The following is a 14,458-nucleotide window of genomic DNA, read 5'->3' on the forward strand; positions in this document are numbered from 1 at the left end:
TGGAGCATGAGCAGGGGCCCTGCCCAGAGCCCGGGCAGAGGCCTTCTGTGGCGGTTCTGGACAACCGTGGGTCTGACCGACTCGACCCACTGTGGAACGCGTGTGAACGCGTGTGTCGAATTTGAAGTCGGTGGGGCTAACGGTTCTCGAGTTTACGTGCATTACAACCATACACACTGTACTGTTGTGGTCAACTGTGTCGAATGCAGCACTGACATCCAGTAAATACTAAGTCTGGAATTATGCCATTGTCTGTGTTGAAGACATTATTAGAAAGCAGTGCTGTGGTATGTGACAAAGAAGTTGTTTAGTGCCAATTCAGCAATTGAAAAAGAGCATTTTCAATAGCCTGAGGAAGGTCGCAAGACCGAAACGTTGCTCAATAAAATGCTCTGAACCAGCAAGTGGCAGTGTGCGGATGTCCCTCCTTTCACATGATTATACTCTCTGTCATCATCGCACCTGCTCCAAATTGCCTGCCAGGTGTGCGGAAGTCTTCTCTCTACCAATAGTTTTACTTAAAAACGACGTATGGGCCTACCGGTATATAAATTGTTCATTAGTGAGCTTTTCTTTTACATTTTTCAGAGTGGTTTGATGATGATGCAGTTTTCAGGGCCAGTAGGAACTTAGGAAGAAACCTGAGGCCATGCTTTGAAACCTTTTTGAAGGAAGCAGGAGGATTTCAAATGTTTTATATTTGATAACATTGTCATGGTATTTTAATTCATTTAAGTGGGCAAACATATCTTGTACGCAATATGGAGGCACTGACTGCTTGTCAAAATGTTATCAGTGAAGGGGGCAAATTCATTGCAGGCCCTCAAGTATGTTAATGAAACCGTACACATCCCAGCTCAGCCTCTAACTGTTCGGGACAACAACCAAAACAACAACCAAAAGGGCTGAATTTCTGACCATCTGTGACATTTAATTGGCTTTATAAGAACACATAATTACAGCACAGCCATACATGAAAAAAAACGCATGCCATGCACCACACAACACTTTATAGTTCATGTCTGAGGTTATATTAAAGCCATAGCAGCAGGCAGCAGTCACGGCAGGTCTATTGGTGGGCTCCGGCTTTCAGGCTTGAATGCATTTTCTAGCCACACCTTCAATTGAACTAGCCATTAAGACCGTCAGAGTTCAGAGTGTAATTTTATGCATGCCAAAGGTATGCCTATTGCCTACATGGTTTTCTACTTTCTCTTTTTCACAACAGACTGCGCCCGTTCTGTTCCACTGGTTAATTTCAATCCACATGACCACCATGATGTTAACAGTGCTCCCATGCTATGAATGAAAAAGTTGACACGGCCGTGTCATGCATGCATAATTAAGAGACCGTTGTTAGTTCCACAGGGGAAATTCACTTTGAACCCGCAGCTGATGTCTGCTCAGAAGGTTAAAAATGATTGTAATTTTACAACAATTACTGGGGGTTGGGGATAATTGGAAAGAGCAAGAAAGAGTTTCAACAAAATGCTAAATGACTGCCAAAGGTTTGTGTGGCATAGTTTGACATCCACTGGTCTATTTGACAGTAGCAGTTGTTAGCATGTTCTGGTAATATACCGGAGTGTAAATAATGATCAAAGAACTTAGTTTTAACCCACATGGAATATGAATATAGGAATTTGTCAATCATAGAGCATAATACAATTTTTGCATACAGTGTTCACCTTCTGCAATGTCCTACATGTCTCACAATCTGGGCATTTATGTAAAAACAAAATCACAACTAGTTTTTGAATGGTTATAATATGCACTCCAGTGGCACTGCTCGGCTCAGAGGGATAATGAATGCTTATTGTGACTAATGCGTCTGCGTGTAGTGTAGTCTAATTGTAGAGAACATTACTTCCCGGTTGTGTTCTTTTCCTAAAGCACTTCAGCCAATAATGCACTTGACTCCATGGAAACCAAAGGTCACACCATTAAGAGATTTACAGACGTAATCACACTGGAGTACCACATCTTGAGTGCAGTCCAGGGCAACGGTCAACCATGAACTTAGAGCAACTCATTTATCCCGAGAGTCCGTTAAGATCATTTTCCAAAGCTCAGTATTTCAGTTGTGACACTTTGTGACACACGAAAGCATGGGACTTTGCTGTCTAGGAGTACCGGAACATTTTATACACACACAGTATATATACTGTACATACACAAAAATACTACTGCATTTTCTCTTCATGAGTTACCTTGAGGGAGACCAAAGATCACTTCTGCCCTTCCTGTTTATGGGAGTATAATTTGCAAGCCATAGCCACACATCGCATCGTGGCTAATGTATGGTTTACATCTGTGGTGCACTCTTACGGTTATCTCAATCCTATCATCATCATATGCTTTCCTGTTTACACACAGAGACTCGTGAGTCGTGATATATTACTGCTGCTATTTGACAAAAAGAAATCTATGTATCCAAACATTTGTTTATTGGTTAAATTAAACCATGAATCGTTTAACTTTCTGATACCAGTGCTCTCTTTTTAACAGTACAATGGAGATTGAGTAGTTTTCACAGGACAAAGGTCACAGAAGCCCATGTAGAGCTTACTGTATTAAATGATACTAAAATACAGTATGCTGTCATACAGCATGCGGGATACGGTATCTACAGTCCCATGTTGTGAAAACCAAAATTAATCCTTTCCTTTACAGGAAGAGTGGTTGAAACAAGCATAAATACTGTGCAGCAGGTAAAGTTTGTGTCATTTGAGCCAGTAAATGATTCATCATCATGTCTTTGGGCTGACGCCGGTAGGTGGGCTCGGTTCAGTCACATCCGGCGCCAGCAGACGGCATTCAGGAGGACTCACTCCTGTGTTGCAATGTTCTTTTACGGTTCAATAGTGCTCTCAGGTGAGCAGCTGTTTTGTCAGAGCTACACTGATCGGGTCAGATAGGAAGTGTAAAAACTTCCACAGGGAGAACAGGTTTGCCTGGACAAAAGAGTGCTGAGAGCTTGCATAATATGTTCAGTTGTAGAAACTGGAGACAAGGAGAGTATGCACTGGGGGGCAACGAGGGGAAATGTTTCTCTACTAAACCAAAATGATGGAGTTTGATTACAATTTACAAGACTGAAGTGAGACCACAGATCATGCAGTCTATCCTTGTGACCCAATGACACATTAAAATAATTTAAAGGAAGCACAAGTAGACCTACACAATACAGTAGCTGACAGAATATTTCCCTCTGTGTAAAATGGGGGAATTATTCATTAAATAATGCATTAATTAACTACTGCCCACCATCACGTAAGCCTAGTATTATTATAGTACCCGACTATAACTAGCCACGTGACTTCAAAGTAGATTTCTTATCTAGTCCATCATAGTGCTAGGATATTATTATACAGGTAGCAGACAAGAGGATTGTAGTACTGCAAGATTTACGGAGACATCAGAGACAAGACAGAGCCTGTTGAGTCATTTTACCCTGGTTGTCTGAGGTAAAGAAAAAGGAACTGCGCCTCTACAGTATATGTACTTCATATAAGAATCTTTCTTCAGTCATCAGACCCACGCCATTCGTTCAAATAAACTATAGGCATATTTGTGCGGACTGGAACACAAACATACAAAAAAGGAAAACGAAAAGAAAAAGAAAATTAATGGACATTATTTATTACAAAAATAAAAAACCCTGTTAATTAAAACATTTTTAAATAGCACATCCCTGTCCCCTTTTGGGGCTTGATGGTGCATGACATCAAGTTCAGTGCGGCACTGGGGGCAAGACTCTGGTAGTGTCCCTGCAAGCCTTCACATCCACTGAAACTCCACATGAGGGGTGGAACAGAACCTCTTGGTTTGTCTCTCACGTCCATGTCCATCTGTCTTCATACTGTTCTAATCCATATCTTCACATTTCCACCCACTATCCGTCCGAGCTGTGGGACTGCCTGCAGCCTAGCTGGGACAGTGATCGCACCAACATATCTCATAGCCATGGTGAAAATGCTAATAAACAGCTTAAATTTGGGAAACGTGAAGAATGCAGCTTCCTCACTCCCTGCATTATGAATGCCCATGTGCGATTTCAGATCGATTGGTCAACCCACTGAGGAGAAAGGATGAGGACGAACTGACAGAGTTTTGTTCATTTAACAGTAGGGATAGTAGGATAGGATGTCCGACCACAGTATGGACTGGCATTTTATGTTGAGTTCTCAGTTCTGTACAAGGCCTGGACCGTTGTCAAAAGGTTGTGAGGAATTTTCAATTCCAAATTTCAGCTCTTCAGCATGCCCTGATCATCAGTCTTAGCCTCTTCAGACGGAGGCTGGCTGGTGCCCGTCTCCTGACCTGAGCTGAGCGGCCTGGCGTTGGCCTTGGACGAGCGCTGGCGCCGGGTGCCGTTGCCGATGCAGCGCAGGAGGTTTTTGAAGGTGGTCCACATCTCCTCGTCCTTGTAGGAGTAGATGCACGGGTTCATGACGGAATTGAGCACGGCCAGCAGCAGCAGCCAGCGCTTGAAGCTCATGACGTTGCATTTCTCGCAGTTTAAGCCGTCTAGAAGCAGCACGATCAGGCCAGGCGTCCAGCAGAACACAAATGCACCTAGGAAAGAAACAAGAAATAGTTTTAAAAAAGTGTTTTTTGGGGAAGGGGGGCACGTGTGTGGCTCATCTGATAAGAGCGCATACCACAGACCGGCGGCCATAAGGCCATAATCCTTATCACAGCTGGTTGGGGGTTAAAATCCGACCAGAGGCTCTTTGCTGCATGTCAGCATGTCAACCCCCTCCCCTGTTTCTCTCTCTCTCTGTCACTATTAAAAAAAACTAAAAGCAGAAAATAAAGCAGAAATGCTAATAAATAAATAAAATAAACGTAGAAAGAATACGTGTAATCAGTGTTGTTTTCCCTCAAACCACTACAGGAAAGATATTCCTGTGCATGTACAGTATGCTCTTTAAAAAGAAAAGACTCATAATAACTCATTTAGTAGTAGTATCACATAACGGCCTCCATACAGCATCACCCTATGCTTCTACTGCTGGACAATGAGCAGCGGGTCACCTTTGGGTGACCATGAGAGCAGCTACTGAGGAAAGAAGAGTACTTGTTTACTTTCCTTGTCCCGATTTTCCCAGCCAATGCAAGGATTCATACCAGTGACTTTTGCGATTCCAAACATGTTTCTCTTTCCTCTAGGCCAGGGGAACGATGCCAGTGGAATGACGCAATGACTCATGACTACATCAGCAAATATTTGATGGTTATGCTTAAGCTAACGACGCTACAAAATATACTATGTTGGAGCTTCATTAGTTTAAGCATAACAATCTATGTCATAGTCAGACTCGCCTTTTTATTTGACAACATAAGACTGCATCTTAGAATCTAAGGAGGGTTCTATTAAAAACTAAAAGCACATAAATCTGTTATGACTTCCTCATTGGAATTTATGATGAGACTGCTCTATTTCTAGAACAAGTGGCTACAGGTTAAAAGAACAACAAGGTGACTATTGTTTTTTAGTTTTTTGTTGTTGGAAGTGTTTCTGCATGTCTCCCTCCGATTGATAAACCATGTTGTTTAGACAGATGCTAGGTCTGATGTTTATCTTGTTTCCTAGTTACTTTGTAGCACCAAACTGTTTTCTTTACACTCTATTTACTTGACAATTTAGCCATGTTATTGTTGACCATGCAGACAGTTAAGACTGTCTTCTCAAGTTCTCAACGGCTAAATTGTATAATAACGGTTACTGGCTCAAGGTACTGTCAGCCAATTCAGTCACCCGTTGCAGACGTGTTCGGGCACAAAACGGGGATTCTAAAGGGAGATTTAGATGCCTGTTTAAACATGCCATTACTTGCTCTGAGCAACAGCTTCGGTGCATCCGCAAAACAGTGTTTTCCCCCATTGACTGTAAAAACAATTTATACAGATCGAGTGACCTCCTCCTGCCTCCCCATTACTCTCACAATTCACAACAACTCAAGACCAAAGAGCAACACAGCACATTCATAAAGACTATGTGAAAAGGAGATTATTGGTGCACACACCGATCATCTTTATTGGCCCGGCCGGTTTCCCAAAGGACACATGGTGTAAGGGGTATGATGTAAAACATGCTCAAATGCCCTCTATGCAGCACACAGAAGCCTGTGAACATAGACATTCCGTGCATAGATGTGCCACGCAGGCCTGAGGCCTGGTATGGTAGGCCTCAGGTCTACCATTCTGAAATGTAATTTAATAATAATTTGATATATTATATATATATAATTATAATATTATATATATATTTTTTAAGAGTAAAGAGAGCCTACTGTCAGCTGTCCAGCAGTCCAAATATTATTAAATACATTTTCAGAATGGTATACCTGAGGCCTACCATACCAGGCCTCAGGCCTGTGTGGCACATCTATGCACGGAATGTCTATGTTCACAGGCTTCTGTGTGCGGCCTAGAGGGCATCTGAGCATGTGCTACACCATACCTCTTACACCATGTGTCCTTTGGGAAACCGGGCCAAGTTGTCTTCTATTAGCCGATCTACAAGCTCACACGTGTCATGTGTCATGATGCGACACGTTGTGAGCTTCTAGATCGGCTATTCACAATTTGAGATTTTACCAAAATGTAGGTTACAACTATAATGGCAAATAGTATTCTGAACAAGCAGCACCCCATACAGAGAAACAGCTTGAAACATGCACATGCGTGCGCATGCACACACACACACACACACACACACACACACACACACACACACACACACACACACACACAAACACACACACACGCACACACACACACACACACACACACACACACACACACGCTAGACCGTTTCCTCTAGTGAAAACTGAAAGCAGAAATTTGCTGCAGATTTTGTGAAACCCCATCAAATGGGGTTCCACTGGCATTTTATGACATACTCCCCCTTTTTAAAGTGCACTTTCCTTCCCTGTAATCTTGGAAAGAAAAAAAAGAAAAGACATCTGCGTTTCTTGGGAGCATGTTTCTAGCACATGTGTGCTTTTAGTTAGGTGGCTGTACAAAATGCTCTCTGTAAAACACAGTGACTGCATTCCATCTACAAGAACCGCATTTTTCTGAGACCTGCAAAGTGTATAGCAAGACGCATGTGTCTTTCATGCATTTACAGTCGATGTTTTGTTTTGTATTGTAGGGGTAACAGTGTCACTGACCCATGAGTAATATGGGTCATCATACAATTTCAAATCTTTTGTTAGACATACAGTCATTTTAATCATCCGTTTAAAATATCTGCTTAAACTAATCACCTGTCACTGCCCAAACTTATTCTCTTTCCCATGCCCAATATCTATCTCATTCCTTTAATCTTCCACTTATCACACAATATGTAATATTCAAAGGTGTCTGTCTGAACTGGTCCGTTTACGGTCTCTGTCTGAACGGATGTCAACTTAAACATCATTTAATCTCTTTCCTTTTTAGTTTAATAGTAGTAGTTTAGTAAGGATATCAGGAGAAACAATAGTGTTCCCAAATTCTTCCTTGCATTACAATTCAAATTAGTTTTTTCAGGTTCTTCCTCCTTTCTCCTTTGCATATTCCACTTTCTTTGTGGCACCACACAGCGTACTGATATCACATTTCCAGGTGGCCAGGCTGATTTCATGTTTTTTGTCTGGTTGTCATTCATTCAGTATGACAATAACTGTACTTTCTATGTACTCCGTGGCACTAATTCATTACTCTGATTCAATAACAATGCGCAAACAGTCACAGCGTCCATGGATCAACTCCTGCTGGCACCATGAAAATACAATGAAACTGACACTACAACACACCCAGTGGATGAACTTTTGTCACGACAATTGCGCCACAACAATCTCTGCTGGAAATTTGAGGAGGACACTGAAGCAATAACAGTTTAACATTTCAAGGGACAATGGGGCATCTGAAAGCAATTGCAGCCCGCAAGTATAGGTTCTCCTTGGGGGGTGGGGTGGAGGGGTTCTCTAGCGGAGGCCGCAGTCTGTGCAGGCTCCATGCGGTGCGGCCGGTATGCCTCGCAGGCCAGGGCAGTGTGTCCTTGTAGGAAGAGATAATTACACAGCAGGACACACAGAGACGCTCCATATCTATCCATCCATCCAGCCAGACTAGCACTGGGACAATGAACAAGACCAGTCCACGATAAGTGACAGAGGGACTGCACTATACACAAATTCAATAGACATCTCACGGCGCTCTGCTTGTGCAGAGACAGACAGCTCCTACGCTCCATATCTATCCATCCACCCAGCCAGACTAGCACTGGGACAATGAACAAGACCAGTCCACGATAAGTGACAGAGGGACTGCACTATACACAAATTCAATAGACATCTCACGGCGCTCTGCTTGTGAGCTTTGCTATCTGGAGGATCGTAAAAAGAGTGGTCGAGTGGGGGAAGGCAGTGATCAAATTCCTCTGACTTGTAGAGCTATGTGAAATGTGGGGGTCTAATAAGGATATTATGCGTCAAGAATGAGTGGCATGTCTCAATATCCATCAATATCCATGTATTTTATACCTACCGAAAATGACAGAGCTCAGGGTATATAGCCTATTGTATCTACCAGTAATTGTACTGTATGTAAGGTGTAAATAATAATAAATTAAATCAATTATTTCCCTCACATCTATTCACATTCACATCAAATTTGTGACTTCCAGTAAAATATTGGGGAAATTTGCCATGCCGTGTGAAGCCATGAATAATTAAATGCCAGTAAATTGTAGTGGCACGATAACACAATGTGCCTCTGGTGTTCTACACCCTAGTAGTCTGCAATCCTTCCTTGCAGAGAATCTCCCTGCAGTCTCACCTCTCCATGAATCATACTTAAGATAAGATATCAGAATGGCTTGAATACAGTACTGGGCTTTGCATATTATCCTCTCTATCAGTAAACCGCAGTAACTCATCTGTTGGGACTATATGTGATCGGCTTGCACATGTACTGTATGTATGCATGCCAGTGGTTCTCAAACATCTTTTTGTCTCAGGTCACCCCTGATACTATTACATTATGCATTATTTCATACAGGAGGATGGTCTTCCTGCTTTCTTTGTCGCACCTCCAACGGTGCAATGGAGGACTATGAATGGCAGGGGCTTCCTCTTCCCTGAGCCAAGCCTAAGCCTGACCGCATACCAGAAAGGTAAGTATGTAGTTCTGCTATTTTGGTGAAGAGATTTAGTGTAAATGGTAAAATAATGCGCCACAGACCGTCACAAACATGTCCGTCTAAAGGGTCTAAAGTCTATTAAACTCAAGTGAGTATTCTGAGGCACCCCTGCACCCCTGGACTGGTGCCACGGCACCCACTTTCAGAAACCTATGCACATGCCCTTCACCCTGATGAAAGATATATGAAAAAACAGCAACCACTGCAAACTACTGCTCCGTAGGATATAGAGAGACAGGAAAAACCGGGAGCGGGGGGGTTGCATACCTACCAGTATGCACCCATTACGGTAGTTTCTATAAGAAGTGTATAATGGACACCTACCAAGAACACACATGACTGTCTTAATGAGCTTGATGGGGGTCCTCTTGCGGTTCATAGAGCCACTGGTGTGCGGCGTCAGCACCGACGTCTTTCTCAGCACGTAGGTGTAGATCCTCACGTAGATGCACACCATCACCAGGAACAGCATCAAGTTGGACAGCGACCAGAAGATCAGGTAGCTCCTGCTGAAGATGGGAGCCAGCTTGGAGCAGTCGTCCAGGTTGCAGATGCAGTGCCAGCCCAGGCTGGGCACCGTGCCCATGAAGATGGAGACGGCCCACACCAGCACAATCAGCAAGGTCACCCGCCGCTTCGTCAGGTTGCTGTGGACCTTCCAGTTCATGACGGAGATGTACCGCTCCAGGGCGATCACCAGCAGGTTGGCCAGCGAGGCAGAGAGACTGGTGTCCAGAAGCCCCTGGCGGAAGAAGTATCCGGTAACCGTCAGTTCCCGCGACACGTCTCCGGTGTTGAACATGAGGTACACGTACGCGATCCCGGCGAGAAAGTCTGAGGCGGCGAGGTTAGCGAGGAGATAGTAGAACGGGTAGTGGAACCTCTTGTTGGTGATGACGGCAGCTATGACCATGGCGTTGGAGAATAGGATGAAGCAGCAGGCTAGAGAGCCCACCACTTGGACCGAGATGAGCTGAGTGGAGACCCATTCGTCTTTACGTGGTCCCACGCTGTTGTTGTAGAAGAAGCCCATGACCTCGTCATAGTGACACTCGTTTCTCTTGGCCATCTTGATGAGAAGTCTGTGGTGAGGACAAAACAAAAGTTACTTGTTAGAATTTAGGCTTCGGACCAGTGCTCAGATTAGTCAGCATTCAGGCTTTTACTATTATTATATTGAGGAGATTTGTCAATATTTTAACAGGAATAACATGATTATTCATAATTGATAGGTAACATAGTAGCCTATACTAAATGTAGGGACACATTTCACTCAGTCCCCATGGTTTCTATCCATATACACCGTAATGAGATGTGTGTGATGAAAATTCAAGATCAAAACATTTTTAATAAACTGCATCTTAAGATGCCAATTTTCCAAGGCCAAATAACTTCTGGACTGGGGGAAGATGAAATGACTTGGCTTAAAAGGGCAGTGCATCATATATGTCAAGGAAATACTTTAGTGGAAGCAGCTGCTTAGAGGTTAAAAGTTAAAACACAAAAGCTTCTCATTAGTACATGAGGTTAGCGAGATACTGATGCATGTTTGACTAAAATAAAGTGCAAAAAAAGAGTGATTTAATCAGAAGAAGAAAAAAGCAAATGCTGAATGATTTAAAATAGACTGATAGATTAAGACTAATTGATTAGTCTTATTCTGTGGCACATAGATCACCTATATGTTTGACTAAAATAAAGTGCAAAAAAAAGAGTGATTTAATCAGAAGAAGAAAAAAGCAAATGCTGAATGATTTAAAATAGACTGATAGATTAAGACTAATTGATTAGTCTTATTCTGTGGCACATAGATCACCTATATGTTTGACTAAAATAAAGTGCAAAAAAAAGAGTGATTTAATCAGAAGAAGAAAAAAGCAAATGCTGAATGATTTAAAATAGACTGATAGATTAAGACTAATTGATTAGTCTTATTCTGTGGCACATAGATCACCTATTATGAATCATTCATGACATGATAAACCAGAGGGGGGAAAGAAATCAGGGGAGGGGATGCAATCATGCAAAGCAGAGTTATTTAGTTATCTTATACTTGAAGTGGGGTCTGGCGAACCCGAACCTGCAGGGGTCCTTGAGTTGGTTACAAGGGGTCCCCACTCCCCAGCTAAATTTTAGTTAGCCCAATGAGAAAATGTATAAAGAATTACTATTCAGATCATCATTAGGGTTATTTAACTCTCCACACTGTTGCGTCCCCATCAGTATAGGCTGCAGCTGACAGCTGAATAGTTCTATACTAAATCTAATCTAATTTCAAGTCTGCTCTGCGGGAGTGGGGTTCCAGCTGGCATGAAATATTTTCAAATGTGGGTACGCGGTATAAGGGCGTCCTTGAACTGTTTAAGAACCACTGAATTATCTTTCGCTTTGTCATGATGAAGAATCTTTGTTATGCTTATGCAGGCTATTATAAATTGTTTCACCAGTATATCTAGAATCTCCCACCATAGTGGTTGCGACCATGATGGTGGTAGCCTACTGCCTAGCATATTATTACTACATTATAATACACAAAACATGGCACTAGGCCGATATACAAATTAGTCTAGACAAACATGCGCAAAAAGAAAAACACAAACAATCGCACTTTTATAATTTGAGTTGCTGTATGGATATCATCTTGATGGAAACAAATGTCACCATTATAGCAGGTAAATCTTACCTGGTGTCAGAAAAGCGTCCTTGGTGTCAATAAAAGTTGTGATTCATTCCCGGCCGTGTCTTCTTATTCAGTGCTTCTTTCTTTTCTTTCGGTTGCATTCTTTCTGTCGGAGCCACTTTCTCAAGGGAACAAACAGCACTTACAGGCAGTGAGTGAGTGAGTGAGTGAGTGAAGTAACGACGACGGAGAAGCGAAAAAAAACTTTAGGGTTTGCTCAAGTGACGTCGAGGGCGTGTGCCATGGAATCTCGTATCTGAACTGAACGTGCTGCTGAATGCAGTGAATTCCTCAGTCTCTTTCTGCGTGCGTGGTTGACCGCATGAAGAGGCCCCTGGCTATTGTCGCTCTTGTTTTACTTCCACTCTGTCATGAGTGTCATCATGATCCAGTATAGATTCAACAAGAAACAAGATATTATAGCTCAGTAAAATCTTCCATATTACAATCTCTATATTATATATGATCTGAAAACTAAAATACTTTTAAAATCTTGACATTTTTGTTTGTTCCATTTACAATTTCACATTTATCCTGTAGCCATGCAGACCACGTTCAAAGGTTCAACCCAGATTCGGCTCAAACAAGGGTTAAATTAACGCTCCTACCAACAGCCTTAAGACTTAAGATATGTAGGTGAATCTTCTATAGCCTCCTTAAAAAACGCTGCAATTCGAAACTAGCCCATGTAAAACAAAACAAAAAAGTCCCCCCTCTATTTTCTATATGGTAGCCATTCTGCAATCTGTTACAATTTCCAATCAATCAATCAGCCTATAAGATCTCTCTTGATTGGATGAAATTGGTATACCACCTGGCCTTAAGCACATACCTATAGCCTATAAAATTGTGTTAAACCTGTTCATAGATTTCATATAGCTTCAAAGACGTGCTTGACAGCAATAGTGTTGTGTAAATTAATGTTTGTTTACACATATTTTCTAATATGTTGGATTGCTGTTCATGTGATTTTAAGATATTTACCCACAATACTGGTCATTTGCCTCTGCTCTTTTCCCTCTACACCAAAAAATAGCCGATCTACAACCTCAACTCATTGTGAGCTTGTCTGCTATTTTCTGCAAATGTTCCCCTAAGAATAGACACTAGGGTTTAAGTGCTTCATGTAAAAAACGTTAATAAAGTTCTTATCTCAAAGACTTAGCAGCCCCCTGTAGTAGGCCAACTGAGGACACCCTAGGGGTCCCGGGTTACAAATACTAACAAAACAGATAAAATAGATTTGACCGTCAGCAGCTTAATACTTCTTCAGGGGTTTTTAACTGATTATGCAGTGACACCACCCTGACTGAGAACCAGGGATGTCCAGATACTGTATCGGTATCGGGTAAAGTATCGGATCGGCCCTTATTTGTCATATCGGGTCATATCGGTATCGGTGAATATGCCAGTCTAACCACAGATCCGACACAGGGGTAAGGGGTTGACACTATGGCAGGTAAATAAAATGTTGGGACATGTGGAGTTTGCTTTGGAGTTGCTCAAACTGCAAGTGCACATTTGAGTCAGGAGTCTGCTATAAACACAACACCAGATATAGCTATAAACACAACATGAGATCACGACACTGGTATCGGTTAACACAGAAATTGATGTATCAGGATCGGATCAGAAGCGAAAAAAGTGTATCGGGACATCCCTACTGAGAACCAACCTGGGGTCCCCAGGTTGGTTGTGTAACTGTGTGTTGGGAGGGGGGGATATGGGCGTGGTGTGGGGGAAACCAATATAATGCAACATATAAAGCAATAATTCCCACATCCATATTAAACTCATGATGCTGTTCATTGCGAGCAGACATGACATTGATTGCATTGTTCCTTATGATGACTCAACCATGAGGAAATCAAAGTAATTTTCCAATGAGATTCTAACTCCCGTAACTTTCCGTGCAAGTTCTTGATGTCCGACTTCCCATTTACTGACAACATTGACACGCCATCATATACATCAAGGGGTAATTTACTACATCGTAGTATACATGTATAAATCTTAATTTGTCTACATAATACTTATACTAAATGCATGGTCAGAGACCACCAGTGGTCCACGGACCACCAGTTGAAAACTCCCGTAAAAATTCAAGATGCGATCAACATGAACTCATTCAGACATGTAAACCACCACCTCCACCTCCGGCAAAATGTATCAAACAACTGACATCACTGAATGAGTCATTGAGATGTTCTTGAACCCGGTAGGCAGGCTATACAATCTTGGAAAGTAACCTCATTATGTTCTTGGGATGCAAGCAAGGCACAGCATAATTTCACCAATTGCATATTTTCACCATCGATAACAGCAATAATACAAACAAACATGTGCTTGTTACCGTAATAATCCTTGATGGGTGCTAGCCCCTCCTATGCACAGCTTTGTGTGTATGAGCACGGAATGTGCTCAGCTGAGCACGGAATGTGATATGTTTTTTTGTTTTTGAGTGGTGCAACCACTCCAAGGAACAGCAATGGTCCGTGTCCTACTCCCCTATGTGTGTGACTATGAGTAGCAGTAGGGGCAAACGTGTTGTGCCAGAAACAGAGAGATAGTGCTGCACT

The 14,458-nt window shown here is 42.3% G+C and overlaps 1 protein-coding gene across 1 annotated transcript; it reads right to left on the reverse strand.

The window, feature by feature from the left end:
* Positions 1-934: 934 nt before the first annotated feature.
* lpar3 (lysophosphatidic acid receptor 3) lies at positions 935-12,018 on the reverse strand. Its single transcript, XM_080769554.1, has 3 exons — positions 11,883-12,018; positions 9,524-10,281; positions 935-4,578 (listed from the first exon to the last, which is right to left on the reverse strand). Exons 2-3 carry the CDS (start codon positions 10,266-10,268, stop codon positions 4,250-4,252), a joined length of 1,074 nt encoding a protein of 357 aa, XP_080625680.1. The 5' UTR covers positions 10,269-10,281; positions 11,883-12,018; the 3' UTR covers positions 935-4,249.
* Positions 12,019-14,458: the final 2,440 nt, after the last annotated feature.

The sequence above is a fragment of the Protomyctophum bolini genome, assembly GCF_963924005.1.
Source record: "Protomyctophum bolini genome assembly, chromosome: 8".
NCBI lineage: Eukaryota > Metazoa > Chordata > Actinopteri > Myctophiformes > Myctophidae > Protomyctophum > Protomyctophum bolini.

What these genes read in the sequence shown, in the direction of transcription:
- lpar3 (XM_080769554.1), bottom strand. Translation starts at nt 10,268, where the DNA reads ATGGCCAAGAGAAACGAGTGTCACTATGACGAGGTCATGGGCTTCTTC. An exon ending in GACAGTCATGTGTGTTCTTG is followed by an intron (nt 4,579 to 9,523) that starts GTAGGTGTCCAT and finishes TTTCTTTCCTAG; the next exon opens with GTGCATTTGTGTTCTGCTGG.